Source organism: Palaemon carinicauda, chromosome 35 (assembly GCF_036898095.1).
Source record: "Palaemon carinicauda isolate YSFRI2023 chromosome 35, ASM3689809v2, whole genome shotgun sequence".
In the NCBI taxonomy this organism is placed as follows: domain Eukaryota; kingdom Metazoa; phylum Arthropoda; class Malacostraca; order Decapoda; family Palaemonidae; genus Palaemon; species Palaemon carinicauda.
In genome coordinates this window covers 68,980,649-68,995,725 of record NC_090759.1, presented here as the reverse complement: position 1 = coordinate 68,995,725, position 15,077 = coordinate 68,980,649, and the positions used below count along the sequence as shown (strand labels likewise).

The window sequence follows — 15,077 nt, the reverse complement described above, 5'->3', positions numbered from 1 at the left end:
TTGCTGATACTGTACTGTATATTGTAATATACTACCATCACTACAGTAAAGCTTAACTGTACTGTTGATTGTTCGCTGTTTTCATTCCGATGACTTGACTCACCACACACGTAGCCTACATGTACAATAAACATCACTGATTCTGTAATGTACAAAAGGCACTAGAAGAGTTGGAAGACCCAGGCCTACATGGCTAAGGACTATGAAGCGCGATGAATTGAGAAGTACAGTATTGAATTAAAAAGCTCAAGACAGAGACGACTGGCAAAATCTAACCGAGGTCCCTTGCGTCAATAGGTGTAGGAGGAGAGATGACAATATGTATACAGTACAATTTTAGATTAACTAAGTGAACTTTACACATTTTATACAATGAACCACTAACCATTTTTGTGCGTCGTATACTTGTATACAGCAATCTTGAAACATGGCACAATTCCTGAGGATTGTCTCTTGCCGGGTAACCCGACATATACAGTAACCCAGTAATAATATTGATCACATCTACTTCAATGGAATGGAGGTGGAGGAAGAAAGGGGTGTGTTCCTGCTTTGAAGGGGAGTCCCCTTCCATGAAAGCAGTGGGTAACATGTCTTTAGGAGTTTTTTCTCTTTGCCTCTTTTGCTCTTGTACACTCCATTCACTGTCAATGAGATTCACACAGCTCAAGATACTAAATTGTTCTTTCCAGAATTCTGTTAGTGTTAGCTGTGTGTCATTAGTCACTTCGAAGCACTTTTGGAAAAGGGCTTTTGTGTACAGGTTTTTTTTTTTTAAACAAAATGACCTGTTGGTCCATGGGCTGAAGAATTGGCGTCGTATTCAACAGCAGGAATTTAACTTTGATGAAACTGAATTCATTAACTAATTCATCATATAAACCTGGGGGGGGGGTGAGCAGGAGCATTGTCCATGATTAAGCGGCATTTTATTGGCAAAATTTTTGTCGTTAGATATTCCTTCACTGGAGGGGCAAACACATCGTGCACCCACTCATTGAAAAACTCTGGTCACCCATGCCTTTATGTTTGGCCGCCACATAACAGGCAATTTACTTTTCATTATATTGTTCTTTTTAAAGATCTGGGGGTTGTCTGAATGATTGAAGAGCAAAGGTTTTATTTTACAGAATATGGATATTGTCAGGTTTGCACAAAACTGTAACACATACATTTATTGTAAAACAACAAAAGAGTGAGCCTATCCTTAACAGGCTAGTGCACAGGCAGCGATTTTTTCTTCTTTGTAATGTACGTACTGGCCTGCATTTTTTTCCAGATTAACCCGGTCTCGTCACAATTGAAAACCTGTTGAGGAAGTAACTGTTCTTTCTTTATATAAGGTTTAAATTCTTTCAACAAAGCTTTCGGCTGCAGCTTTGTTCGAACTTGCTGCCTCTCCATGTCTTGTTATACGATGTATGCCAGTTCTGTTTTTTAATTTTTCGAACCAACCTCTAGTGGCTTTGAACCTGTTTCATTTTCGGAAAGTTTTTGAATCGATAATAATAGATTCAATAGTAAAACAGAGAAAAACAATCTTCTGATAGAGAACTAACATGGTTTCAGAAAAAAAGAGATCATGTGTAACAAATCTTTTGGAATTTTTCCACTATGTTTAGCATTTATGACAAAAGCAGGGCAATAGACATCATACCTAGAATTTCAAGTCTTTTGACTAAGTTTCTCATAAAAAATTATGGTCAAAATTAGAGCACTAGGCATCATTGATTAGCCAGCTGAATGGGTAAAAGAAAACAGAATTGTAATCAATGGAGAAGCTTTAGAGTGGGCAGCTGTTACAAGCGGAGTACCTCAAGGATCCGTCCTTGGCCTATTGCTATTTCTTATCCACATAAACACCATAGATTTAGGATTAACTTGTAGAATAGCCAAATTTGCTGACGATACTAATCTAGGCATAAATGCTGTGAACTCAGAAGACGTAGAAGCCTTAAGAGAAGATCTAATGAAGCTAGGAAAATGGTCTAGAAAATGGCAAATGCCTTTCAACTGTGGGAAGTAAAATCATGCACACGGGTTATAGTAACCCACAATCAGATTACTCTGCTGGGTAGTGAACTAGAAAGTGTGGACCAGGAGGAACATCTCAGTATTATTATCAGCAAGGATTTGAAGTTCACCAAACAGAGCATAAAAGGTGAAAAGAAAGAACAAAAACTAATAGGTTACATAAAGAGAGAATTCAAATACAGACAAACAAAGACACTGTACAACAGCTGTACACATCACTTGTAAGACCCCATCTAGAATGCGGAGTCCAATTCTTGGATGCAAGTATTCAGAAGGATATAGACAGACTGGAAACAGTACAAGCTAGGATCACCAAACTAGTTCCAACACTAAGCACTAAGGCAATTTGGATATAGACGGAGGATGGAACGTTTGAACTTATTTGACCTACAAAATCGACAACTAAGGTGACAGTTAATAGAGGCATTCAAAATTCTTAGAGGAATAACAAATGTAGATTATAACAATCCATTCACACATCACAAATCAGTCCAGAGGTAACAGATACAAACTGGAATTGAAAAAATACACCACCACTCATGGGGAAATTTCTTTAGCAAATGCTGGATAGACTTCCAGTGGATCTCTCGCTTGGAATCCTTTCGTTTACATTTCAGGGATTGTAATGTTTTAGTCACAGATCATCTGTCAACTTTTCAGCATTTTTCGCTGATGTATTAAGATCTTCTTATGCTTTGAGACTGGTCTATATCATAGGATCCCCCATGCTTGAAGATTGGACAATGTGAAACCTTCCCACTCATCCTCGTCGTTGAGCTGAAGCACGTGACTCAACATGACATAATAGCTCTTATTCCACATGGAAAGAAATTTAAGCTCTACTCTTAGTACCGAGGAGGCAGAGGGTGCAGGACGCTGCATTTTCCCACTATCCTGAACGACTGACTGAGGTAACAAAATCACGTCGCCTATTGCTGAACTTTTGGCGGTGATGCCTGACTACTGAAAAGAGAAGAAATATGTATAATCACTAATGTGCAAGATGAACAATTGAGCAGAGTTTCAAGGGATTTTGACCGATTCCTCTGTAGGGTTTCAAGGGAGGAGCAACACTGTACCAAAATCTGACACTGATCCCACAACACGATCTCTGCTATCCAGTCCTTGCATATCTCCACCAGCCTCTATTCGCTACATCACTGTTTGAGCAATCAAGGTGTGACCCATCACAATGGGATCGGTCTTTTATGGTCTTCTACTACACCTTTTACCTTTCTTTCCCTCCCTTAAGGTGTAGCAGTCGCTTCGTTATTTGCTGGATTGGACATGTGATGCGGGCAAGCCACGTGATTGAGCAACTTTTCTTAACAATTTAGTCTTATTTAGGAGTATTCACCATCCTCCTAGGTGACTTTTCTTAACAATTTAGTCTTATTTAGGAGTATTCACCATCCTCCTAGGTGAGGGGGAGCATGACTAAATGTATACAAACCCATTCCTCATAAATGACCATCAGTCCGTGGTAGTTACTTTGCCTAATACCTACCTCCCCTTCATACCTAGGTGAGGATGTTGACAGGAATCATCACTTTCTCTCCTGTATAGGACCAAATTGTTTTGACATTTTACCTGGAAATTAAATTGGCTAGTTTGGTTATAGGAACTTACTTCTAAGAAAACATTTCCTATTAAAGAACAAAGTTTTGTATTCGTGTTGGGGCACATAGGAAATTTTTAGACTTTTATTTTTCCTAACTATACAGACCTTAGTCCTTAAGTTATACTTCTTGCCTCAACCACTTCACAAGTCGTAGGTTTAAGGTCAAAGGGGGAGCTTAGCAGTGTGTCAGGTGGGAAGGGTCTTTAACAGCCGTATCCAGTTTCGCTGAAAGGACTGTGTATAGTCAAGAAAAATAAATTATTTTTAAAAATTTTTCAGTTGGAATAAGTATTTGGAAATATTTTCTTTATTATTCAATAAGCTTAAAATTTTCAAATATGTTGTTAAAAATATTCACCATGTACTTTTTATTCATAGTCAAGAAAAATAAATTATTTTTAAAATTTTTTCAGTTGGAATAAGTATTTGGAAACATTTTCTTTATTATTCAAATAAGCTTAAAATTTTTAAATATGATGTTAAAAATATTCACCATGTACTTTTTATTCCTTTACAATGTGAAAAAAAAATCAGTGGTCAGGAAGAAAAAACGGTTGACATTGACATCGTCTTGAGTTTATAAACGAGCTAACTGGCTATAAAGGGAAATTTAATTTTTTGTTTGACATATAGTATAGTTGAATATATTTCAATTTCATCATGTGATGGCAAGTTTAATGAGCTTTCTTTTTAAAAAATACATTTTTTGGTAAACTAATAAAAGTTATCGATTAACAAATTCTATATAAATTCTAATTTCATTATTTTTCTTCCTTGAAATAACATAATTTATCTAAAAGAAAATTATTCAAGCATGCAATAATTAAATAAGAACCAAATCAAGGAGCTCGACCTCTGGCTTGGAATTAGGAAAAATCAGTTTTTTGCATTTTTGGCCGGGAGAATATAAAATTTCTTCAAAATTTTTAATCAAAATTTGTTTTATTGCTAAAAAGTCCTTTTTATATATTTACACTTGCTTTTCCAGTAAGCAACTTTTCTTACTTGAGTACTTACAGTATTTATTTACTGTTTCTTTAAAATACCAGATAAGCTATTGATACTAGTCCCACAATGTAGTTCTACCGTTTTCCGATGTTCCAAGGAATAGGTTACCCGTTTTTTTTTTATATACTACATGGATTTGTTAGTAAACAGTACAACAGGAGAGTTAAAATAGAAAGAGGAGTGGGTTAATAACGTTGCACTGCACAGCATTCCTAACCAGGATGATGCTGGGAAGGTCTGCGAAGAATTGAAACTAAATATGTGGATTATCAGAACTACGAAGACAGAGGCTGACTATTTATGAAAATATAGCATGCTCAAGGAGTTTTATTAGTTTAATATTAGAAATTACACATAGCAGTGCATTTTTCATTCCTTCATCATCGGACAAATGCATGGGAATGATTATACAAAGGGGAATGTAAAATAAAATGTTATCTGTATACTTCATATAGTAGTAAGTTAACATAACCATGTTTCCTTTCCAGTTGCAGAATACAGTGGACATGTCAATTCAACTTACTTTGTGAAATCATGTCTCAGTCCTTGTGGTTCATACCTTCTGAGTGGTTCCAGTGACAACAATGCCTATATCTGGCTTACTGATAAACCAGGAGAACCTGTGGCAAAACTCACTGGGCATTTTGCAGAAGTTACTTCCGTTGGATGGTGTCCCGTAGATGATGAAAAGGTTTGACTTTTAAGTACAATTAGAGTAATGTGCAATGCAAGCTTCAGTACATTTCAAAGTGGATGTACATTCCAAATCATGTGTAGTGTAAACTTAGGTCATAGGTAAATTCATGGTCACTGTTTTAAGTGGCATTGATATTTTTATGGTCTCATCATGTGATGTCATATCCTTAAGGAAATTATTTTATTAAAGAAATATGAGGGATAATTGATTGTAGATTTAGACATGGAATTGACAGAAAATTTGTTTTTAACCTGTGTATCTTGAAAAAGATGCATTTAAAGTAGGCTATGTTCTTTTGTACTAAATTAGTATGCAAAAGAATATTATATCATTTAATTTTTTTTTCTTCAAAATCTAGTTTTGTGAATATCTAAAAGCTATCTTTAAATTAATTTTAACTACAGTAATTTTTAGCCTTAAATAAATGTGTATATATTAAAATATGGCTATTATAGAATATTTTTACTTACAATATGTCCATTTCCAGATTGTAACTTGTGCTGACGATATGAAACTACGTGTGTTCCGAAGGAAAAATGTAAATGACGATGACTTTGAGGAGCGATTGAATACTCGTGGAGTGTCTGAGGCATATTATTCTGATAAATTAATTGAAAAGACTGAAAAATCTAAAATTGAAGTCTCCCCTGAACATTCAAATACAAATAGTACACAAGAGTCTAAGGATTCTATCCCTCCACTGCCTGTGACTCCAAGTTCTTCTAAAGCAAGTGTTTCTTTCCCTGCGACCCCTTCAGGTTCTAATGTCAAGGAAAGCCTTGCTGCTATGTCTCCTCAGGCATATGCTGTTACACCAAAGCAACAAACCCCAAGACACCGTCATAAAGGGAAAACTAAGGGGACTCCGCGCACTCCTCAAACGGGTGAGAGGAACACATTACTGCAGTGGCTTGCTACTGCCAAGACACCAGGCTCTAAAGAATCATCAAGTGATCAACCAATGACAGTAAGTGAAAGTAAGAAGGCCAACCTAAAACGTAAGTTAACCGAGCTTTTGACTGAAGATCAGGAAAATGTCGAAAAGGATAAAAAGGAGAAATCCCCTAATTCTTCTCCCAAAAAAGTTTTGTGTTTGTCAGCTTCAGTTAATACTGTAGACTCTCCTCCACCTACAGTGGCAAAGATGTTGAAGTATCAAGAAGATGAAGAGAGCAGGAGTCGTAAAGTGTGCAATGAAGAAACTTCAGAAATGAATGAGTGCGTCAAACCTATAGAAGATGGGGATAAAGTTGCCTTACACACTGGTTTTAGGAAGCCTGTCACAAACATTGTCAAGAGAATGTTGGATGATGATGATCTTCTTGATAGTTGTAGAATTACCACCAAGGTTCCATCAAAATTCGAGTTAAACAACTTGACTCCCTCAAAGCCTTTCAGATTTGGAAGTCTTTCATCGCCAACAGCAAACCTACCAAATTATGTATTAGATGGTTCTTCACCACATAATCGACCAGAAACTCCAAAGGAAAAGAAAAGAAACCCAGATTGGCTAACAAATTTTGGCCATCAGAGAAAACTAAAGTTTTCTGCAGTTCCTGATAAGGGAAATTTGGGAAGAATTGGATCACTGGTTCCCCATCGACGACAGAAAAAAATTCTTCAGATTAAAAGAAAGAAACCTTCAAGTATAAAGGTTTGAAGGCCAACTTTCCTTCTGCCAAACTAAATTACCAAAGTTACAGGCCAGCAAGTCTTGTTCAAATTATTATAGTCACTAATTTTGTTTCATTTAAGAAATGTAGTATAGTATGTAGCAATAGTGATGGTTAGATAATTTCCATAATTTTTAGATAATTTCTGCCATTTTGAATGTCTCCCAAAATTTTAAATTAGAGATTTAGGGATCCATAGTATTTACTGTACCGTTCAGTCCTAACCATTAACTTTGCTAGTAATCTACTGGAAATCCATGTTCATTCCTACAGTCATCTACTTTGTCAATGAATGTGCTAACTTATCTATAACTTTGGCAAGGTTCTCATTTCCATACTTTGTACATATTCATTTCCTATGTGATCTCATCCCAGTATAATTTTATTTCATGCATTTGACTCTTCAAGATGTTGGCACTCATTTGGTTACTTTCTCATGCACTCTTAGCTACATGAGTTTTTCTTAGTGTATCATGCATTTTACAAATATGAAAACTAAATTTTTTATAGAAAATGCTTTTGTGGTAATTACTGTTGAGTTTACTAATGATGTATGGTTAAATATGGGAGTAATTATTTTACTAAGCAAAGATATTGAGTACTGACAAGCCCAACTTAACAGGTTTTCTTCATTTACCAAACAATGTAATCCCCATACTTTATAACTACCCGAGATCGTTTACAATTATAACCGTTTTGGTGGCAATGGATGCTATATTTTTAATTATATCTAAAAATTTAATGCTTATGGATTCGCAGGAACGTAAATCACATGAACCTTATAGGATAGGGGCATGATGTGTAATTATTTTAAAAAGTTTTACAAGACCAGAGAGTCGACACTTGAATTTGGTAGGGTCAGTAGTTGATCGTGTACTTCATATTCTCCTTTATTTTGTTTAGTCGTATAGTTTCATTGAATACTGTAATTCAATTTAGTATTAAAAGCATTTATTGGAAGTAGCATATGATCTCAAATTACATTAAATTTGGAACTTCTATTTATTAATATTTTAATATTGGTTAAGTTCACCAGTCACTTGAAATATTTCTGTTGTGATAGTTTGATCATATCTTAGTCAATCAATAAATAATGGATGCTTATAATTGTGAAATTACTTTACCATGTAAGTACATTTATTTACAAGATTTCCTGAAACTAAATTTGTTTAATCACTTTGTGCAGAAACTAGACATTTGTCTGGTGGGTAGTATTGTAAAAACTCCTGGTTTTTCCCAATGGCAGTTTGCAATGGGTGTATGTAAAGGCTAAACAGAGATAAGCAAATTTAAATATTCTTTTCAATGCATGTGAAAGCTGGACTCGAGATAACCAAACTGGTAAGAGGGTATTGTAATTAAATGAAATTTTATCACTCCTGAACAGTGGTGTGACTGGCTCTGCCTAACTGGTGGTTTTGATTTTTGCACTGACAACTTATTATATCAATTAACTTAAATGCAGCAGCCTTTTCTGTGTAATATTTACAAAAGAATCCACATTTCTTGTGCATCATCTAATAAAGGCGGGTGTGTGCAAACCAAACCTACTAGAAGTGTGCCTCATCAGTGGTTGAGTTTTAAGACAAGGTACGAAACAAGCCTGTGGTGCTGCTCCAGAACTGACTGATTAATATTCACCCCAAGTTTGTATTACCCTACAAAGCCTGCCTGCTCAACAGCTGCTGTACTTCCAGATCCAGAATTCTGTCTCCCTTGTTCTTGTTCCCAAGTTTGTGACAGCCCACAATACCAGTTTTGACTCTTGCAGCTTTTTTCTGGATAGGTCCTGAGAACATCAAAATAACTTAGCAGTTTGGAGCCCACGCAGGACAGAGAAGCCATCTTGAAAGAGGACACAGGGCTCCCGGTTTGCACTTCAAACACTTCTTGTAGCACCAGGAGGATCAAGAATTGATAACAAGATATCAGTTCTTTCTAGCTTTCCAAGATCATTATTTGCCCCTAAACCCACAAGGAAAGGAGTTAGAGATTTTACTTGGGCAAGGCTCACGAAGCTAGGGATATATCAGATCCTCCTTAGCACTATGGAAAACATGTCGATGGCTTAGGTATTTATACAGGAGTGTTCTCACGCAGATTATTTCCAGCAGTTTGATATGCAGACTCCTTTTGTCTTTAGACCACAGTCGCGAGGAAAACTCGTTCCACGGCACTCTTCTGTGAACGGCAACATCTCTGGAGGTGGAGAGTTGAGGGGAACTCCCCTGGTGAGGTTTTCATCATTCAGTCACTACTGGAGAGCATCCACCGCTTGTTCTACTGGAACCTGAAGGTGAGGAGGATCAGAGGCTGCTGACCAGTATCGCATTAGACACCCTTGAAACGATCTCTACGCAAGACGCCTGTGAGGAACGAGCTTTTCTAACGATTAAAGGCATCCTTGGTTGCAAGACTTTGCTTTTTCTGATTGATAATGATAAAAGGCAAGAAATTTGTCTAGATCCTAAGTAACTGGATCAACCAATTACTGAGATACCCTAGAATACAAATTCCATTCGAATGGGCCCAGGCCTAGACTAGGATGAACAGTGGACACTCCGAAGGACTTTAAACTGGTAGTCAACTTCCTGTTGGATAAAGCGGAGATATTTTAAGCCGGAAGGATGGATCAATATTTGAAAATACATTCTTCAGGTTGGAAGAGCACATGAAATCGTGCTTCCTCAGGGCAGCACAGACCGTGCTTACCATCTCCATCTTGAATGGAGTTGATAAAACTAACTTATTCTATAGAGATCGATAACAGGTCTTCATCTGCCATCAGTTTCTCCACCAGAAATATATGGTCACATAAACGAGGAGACCTGTCTAGGACAATTTCCAGCAAGTTATTCACCATCACCACCTAAACTTCATCGTAAGGATGAGGGCCTACGTCAATTCCGTAGTATATGTCGGGAATGTCGTCTGGTAGAAAGTGAAGAGGAGCATAAGAACTGATGAAAGGAAGTCGGTGTGCGTCCCAAAAGACACTTAACACACTGACTCTCTACGCCATGTCGCTGTCATGTCGCCCAATGTCTTGACGGGCATCCCCAACTCGCAGCAGCTTGAGGATAGGTTCGCCAATCTTGGTGTCCTCGGTCTCCTTTCCTGGCATGGCCAGGTTGGGGGCACTAAATAGAAGAGCATGGTCCTCATCCTTTCTAGAGGTAGAAGGCTCTGGAACTGTAGATATCTTTGGATAAGGGAGTCATGAGTCCTTTCTCCACTTCTTGAAGGTGCTTTTGATCTGTTCTGCATGGAAGAGAGTCAAGATGTTTAAGATTGGCTTGTTTCTGAGGGAAAATTCTGCTTCCTGTCACACAACTGGGCCATGAGGTCGAGAGCCATCCGCCTCACCGATTGCCACAAGTCCCACAGAACTTCAAACTTCTTGTAATCTGCCTCCTTGGACTTTCTTGAAAGAAGAAATGCCAGAATCAGGAGGCCAGGAAGAGAGCACTCCCTTCTTCCTCTTATCAGAGTTCCTTTCAAACCCCAAGTGCAGAGGAGTTGATGCTTACAATACCATTGACAATGAATCATTAAAAAAAGCAACTGCAGGGGTTGCTCTGACAGGAACTACACCCCTGGGGCCACTGTCACCAGGAAAACGGTTGGCAGTATCACTGACACTGGGAGCACAGACACTGTCTTTGGAGAAGCCATCACAGGTACTGGGTTCACTGGTATAAGGATCAGTACGGGAGTCACAGTTCCAACGGTGATAGGCACCGGGGACACATTCTTCTGTCTTCCAGACATTAGTTTCATTGGCACTGGGGCAAGTATTGGGGGCACCCTCTTGTGCCTGATAAACACTGATGGTACTGGGGTTACTCGCACAGGTGCAAGCAATGGAGGCTTCTATTTGGCCTTGTAGATACTGGCACTATTGATATCAACATAGGGACGGCGACTCAAAACTCATTCTTTGGCTAGCCTAAGGCTTCACTAGTAGCACCGCTAGGGTCGATGGGAAAAGATGTAGACAAAGAAGAGTGTTAAGATTGTCTCACCTTGTGTAAGACACGGGCTCTTGCGTTGGCAGCCGGTAAAAATATATTCAGTGGCCTGTGATCTCAATGGTGGAAGAAAAGAGCTGTAGAGCTTCTTCAGCATCAGCCTAGGTATTGCCAAGGATAATGATGAAGAGTCCTTAGACATTCTTTTCCTCCTTAAAGTGAGCGCCTGCCACGATCTACACAGGGATAACCGGGAATAATCATGCCCTCTATAAAGGCAGAGGGAGAGAGTATCGACTACCATTTTAGTTATAAAATGGTTGCATCTTCCATCCTTTCTTTAGCATTTATATACCTTCAGCTTTGTTTCAATAATGGCAAACAAAGCCAGTGTACAAAAATTCAACTGTAAATAAAAGATAAATAATTGATAGTCTTGTTACAGGCCATAACAATATGTGCATAATAGTGGCACCTGTCATTACCTACAGCTTTAACAAAATCATAGGCAGTTCCAGCTCCACTGAATGCATTCCATAATTTAAAGGAAGAAAGGTATATATACATGCAGGAACAAATGTAATATATTTTCATCAGCTTTCTCAAAAATGTTATTATCAATAGTTATCTGTGTGAACAAAATAATCAAACAATAAATATTGTAATAGAAAATAAATTGAGCAAATAAACTACAATTACCAAGGTAGCATTTCAATAATAATTATACCCTATTAAAGATGGAAAAGTGAGAGTAAACTAAATTGGAAATAACAGAACTTTATATTTATCTAAATTTTAAGACATCCATTGGTTAATATGGCATTTAGAAATAAACAATCATATATTCATCAATTATAAAAATATACCCTATAGTCAATATGGCAGTCAATCTACCCACTGGCATTGACACATTTTTACCAGTATTTTTTATTCAGAAATCACTTGAGCCACACAAAAAGCTCTCAATAAATCACAATGTTCAATAAAAAAAAGTTGTCTTCTATTGTATGCATGCCACACATAGAAACACTGGTGCATAATTGTTTTCTTTAACAGCATATGTAAATCAGAAATAATTATTAATGTCTTTATTTTGTAACCCATTAATCATACTTTATATCCATTATACCAAAATTGCAACACTAGTATTCTCAAGTTCACCATGTGCCTTGTAGATCCTTGGATGTTTTTCAACCAATAATCTAAATTTATATGAAGAAGGTGAGGCAACAGAACTTGTGGGTCTGGAAGGAGGGTACTAACTAAGTAATAGATTTGCATGTAAGAAGAATTGCATTATAAAAGCTTTAATTTCAACCACAAACATGTATTTACCTGAATTACAGTTTAGGAAGGTCAGGATGCAGAACAATCCTGTGATGAACTTTATGACTGTATGATTTGGTTATGAAATCAAGTCTCTTGATAGTTCCTAAATTTGCATAAAGAGAGATTTTTGGATTACTGTATACTTAACATCGACATGAAACACAGATCAAATGACATAAGTCTATGCAATAAATGAGATGAGATGTGAAGGAGGATGAATTTCAAAGTCCCTCCCCAGGCAACATCACACGCTGCAACTACCAGTTGAAACATGTACAGCATATGCATACCATTTATAAGTAATATCTCCAGAAAAAGAGCAAAAGGGACTGGCATTACAAAACTTGCGTGTAAATCAGAATAACCTAAGTTATGTTTAAAGCGTGCTCCACCTTCTTGTACTTAGCTCTTACCTGTTCAGCTTCACTATCCCTCACATTATCACAATCTCTGAAGAATGCCTGCTTAAGGGAAGTAGAGGTCATGATGTTCTTTTAGCCTGTTGACACAGCCTAAAGGCCTCACTGCTATGGCTTATAGTACTAAGCAGGTAGAGCCTTAAACCACTCACTAGAATATCCCCATCGCTAATAGAGAGGCTAGACAAAGAAAGGACGTCCAAAAGTTCTTTGATAGTTCCAGATACTGGTCATTTGAGTCTTGCTACGAAAGCATGAGCAAACAGCAATCCCCATAAGAGGTGTGATCTTCAGACATTATGGGTTTTGCCAACTCGCTTCAAAGATTAAAATGTCGGATAAAAAGGTTTTTCAATGTGAAATCAAGCAGAGAAACTTCCTAAAGGCTTTGTGAGAGAGAGAATTGGAATTAGGAGGGTTGAAAACCCTATAGATTAGTCTCTTTACAAAGTGTTGAGTAAGCACCTTGAACATCAAGACCCCATGTTGAACTATGTAATCAAAATTTTGTGATAGGGAATCTACATACTGTGTTGGTGGACAGGCAATTTTTTGTGCAGACTTACAATTGGATAACTGGCAATAATAAGTACATTGGAAATGATTGAACTGCCATCTCTTTAACCTGATAAATGGAACTGATTCAATTGGACCCAGATAGATGTTAATAGTAAAGTTTCTGTGGGATGTCAGATTGGATACTATGCAAAATTCCTTCTGAATCCTTACTGAATAACCTACTCAGGTATTTGGAATGAGATCTAAGGAAAGGCTGCTGCTTGAGAATTTTCATTCATACTTGAATACTGATCTACAAACCACTCCTAATGTTGCTACACAGTAACTTTAAGCATCATTGTTTGTTAGTTCAGAGACCATTCTATCAGTAGATATTTTCCCTGCTGTGACCATCTGTTATCCTGTATCTTTCTGGAACAAACCTTGGCACTGTGCTGACCCCAGTTGCTTCCACCCGCAAAAAGATCTTGCGCTGCAAGGAACCATTTTCTCCCCTGACACACTGTACTGAGTCAGGAATTACCACTATGTAGCCAGAGAATTTGGACTCTCCCAGAACCACTAGATCAAAGAGCTTTGCATACCTTTAAATTCAGAAACCACTTTTAACAGTAGACCATGATTACCCCCTTCTAAGATAATCAGATATTACATTGCAATATGCTGGCTGCATTTACTTTAACCAGTATGAAAGATCCTGATCACCAACTGATTCAGGTCTTTTTAACGAATGTCACCCAAAATGTGCAGGTGTGCTTTTGTCATCAAATTGTCAGTTATCACAACTAGTCTTCTTGCTTGGATGCCGGTAGTATCAGTGAATCAATCTTCAAGTTCTTATAGCCCCATGGATTTCACTAGTAAAAGCCACCACACACTATTAAAACTTGGGATGAGGTATCTACCTACAGGTTATATCTTCAGACATCAGCACTCACTGGATAATCTTCCCTTATTCTATCTTTTAGAAAGAGGGCTTGGGACTGATCATATGTGTACAGTATAAAGCTGATCTGTAAAACATGCAAGACTGCATAATAATTTGTCCCTTTCCTCTCTTGCTCATAAATGACCTAAAAAAGGGATTTTGACGAAGGAAAAATCTATTTCTGGACGAGAGACCCGTGTCGCGCAGGGAAAGGCTCCTAAAGCACCATTTCTAAGGTATATAACTGCTATATATTACCAGAGAAAAAATTGCATGGGAATGCCAGGTTGAACCCAGATCGCTCACCTGTATAAGGTGTCGGTATAATACTGGGGGCGCGATAAATCACAACCAGAGGTCTCGCACCATTTAGATATCTCCTGTCAAAATCCCCGAAAAGCGAGGTGCCGTTCTACCTCGTACTACTACTAGACAATCCACGCCAGTGACGTCACTCGTTTGTTTTACGATTGATTTATAGCTAATTTTATTATTATATCATCCAGCATGCCTTCCTCTCTTATTTACCATGTGTTATGTTTTTTAAAGTGTTATTAGTCTTTCCGCGTGATCATATCACTCGTGGGTCTGGCAGGTTGGTATACCTGATATCGTCTCGGAGCCAACCTACTCCTAGCCTCCTCCCGCCGATATCTTATAAGCGCCTATGTACTCCTCCCGGGGGCATCCGCTTTGCACGGGCGGTTCCCGTTGTTCTGTCAGGCATTCTATTATTATTCATTAACGTACATTACTTTTCCCCACTACTCTACCCGGTCGTAGTGGTTTTCTTTCCGTCGCTCGTTTGGCCGACGATCGGCGGGGAGTTTTCGATTCGTTCCGTGGTACCTTGTTATGTTATTTAATATTAAAGTTGT

General features: G+C 37.8%; 2 protein-coding genes across 2 annotated transcripts in view; one reads left to right on the top strand and one right to left on the bottom strand.

Moving 5' to 3' along the window:
- The window catches only part of LOC137627847 (protein lethal(2)denticleless-like), a 48,835-nt gene extending 41,785 nt beyond the window's left edge, over positions 1–7,050 (top strand). The window contains exons 7-8 of the mRNA XM_068359261.1: positions 5,152–5,354; positions 5,848–7,050. Coding sequence (XP_068215362.1) covers positions 5,152–5,354; positions 5,848–7,020 — 1,376 coding nt within the window. The 3' untranslated portion in view covers positions 7,021–7,050. The remainder of the gene's footprint in view (positions 1–5,151; positions 5,355–5,847) is intronic.
- Positions 7,051–11,700: 4,650 nt separating this feature from the next.
- LOC137627845 (vacuolar protein sorting-associated protein 26C-like) overlaps positions 11,701–15,077 on the bottom strand; it is a 70,755-nt gene continuing 67,378 nt past the window's right edge. Inside the window, exon 8 of the transcript XR_011041230.1 lies at positions 11,701–14,344. The gene's annotated coding sequence lies outside the window, so the exon portion shown is untranslated. The remainder of the gene's footprint in view (positions 14,345–15,077) is intronic.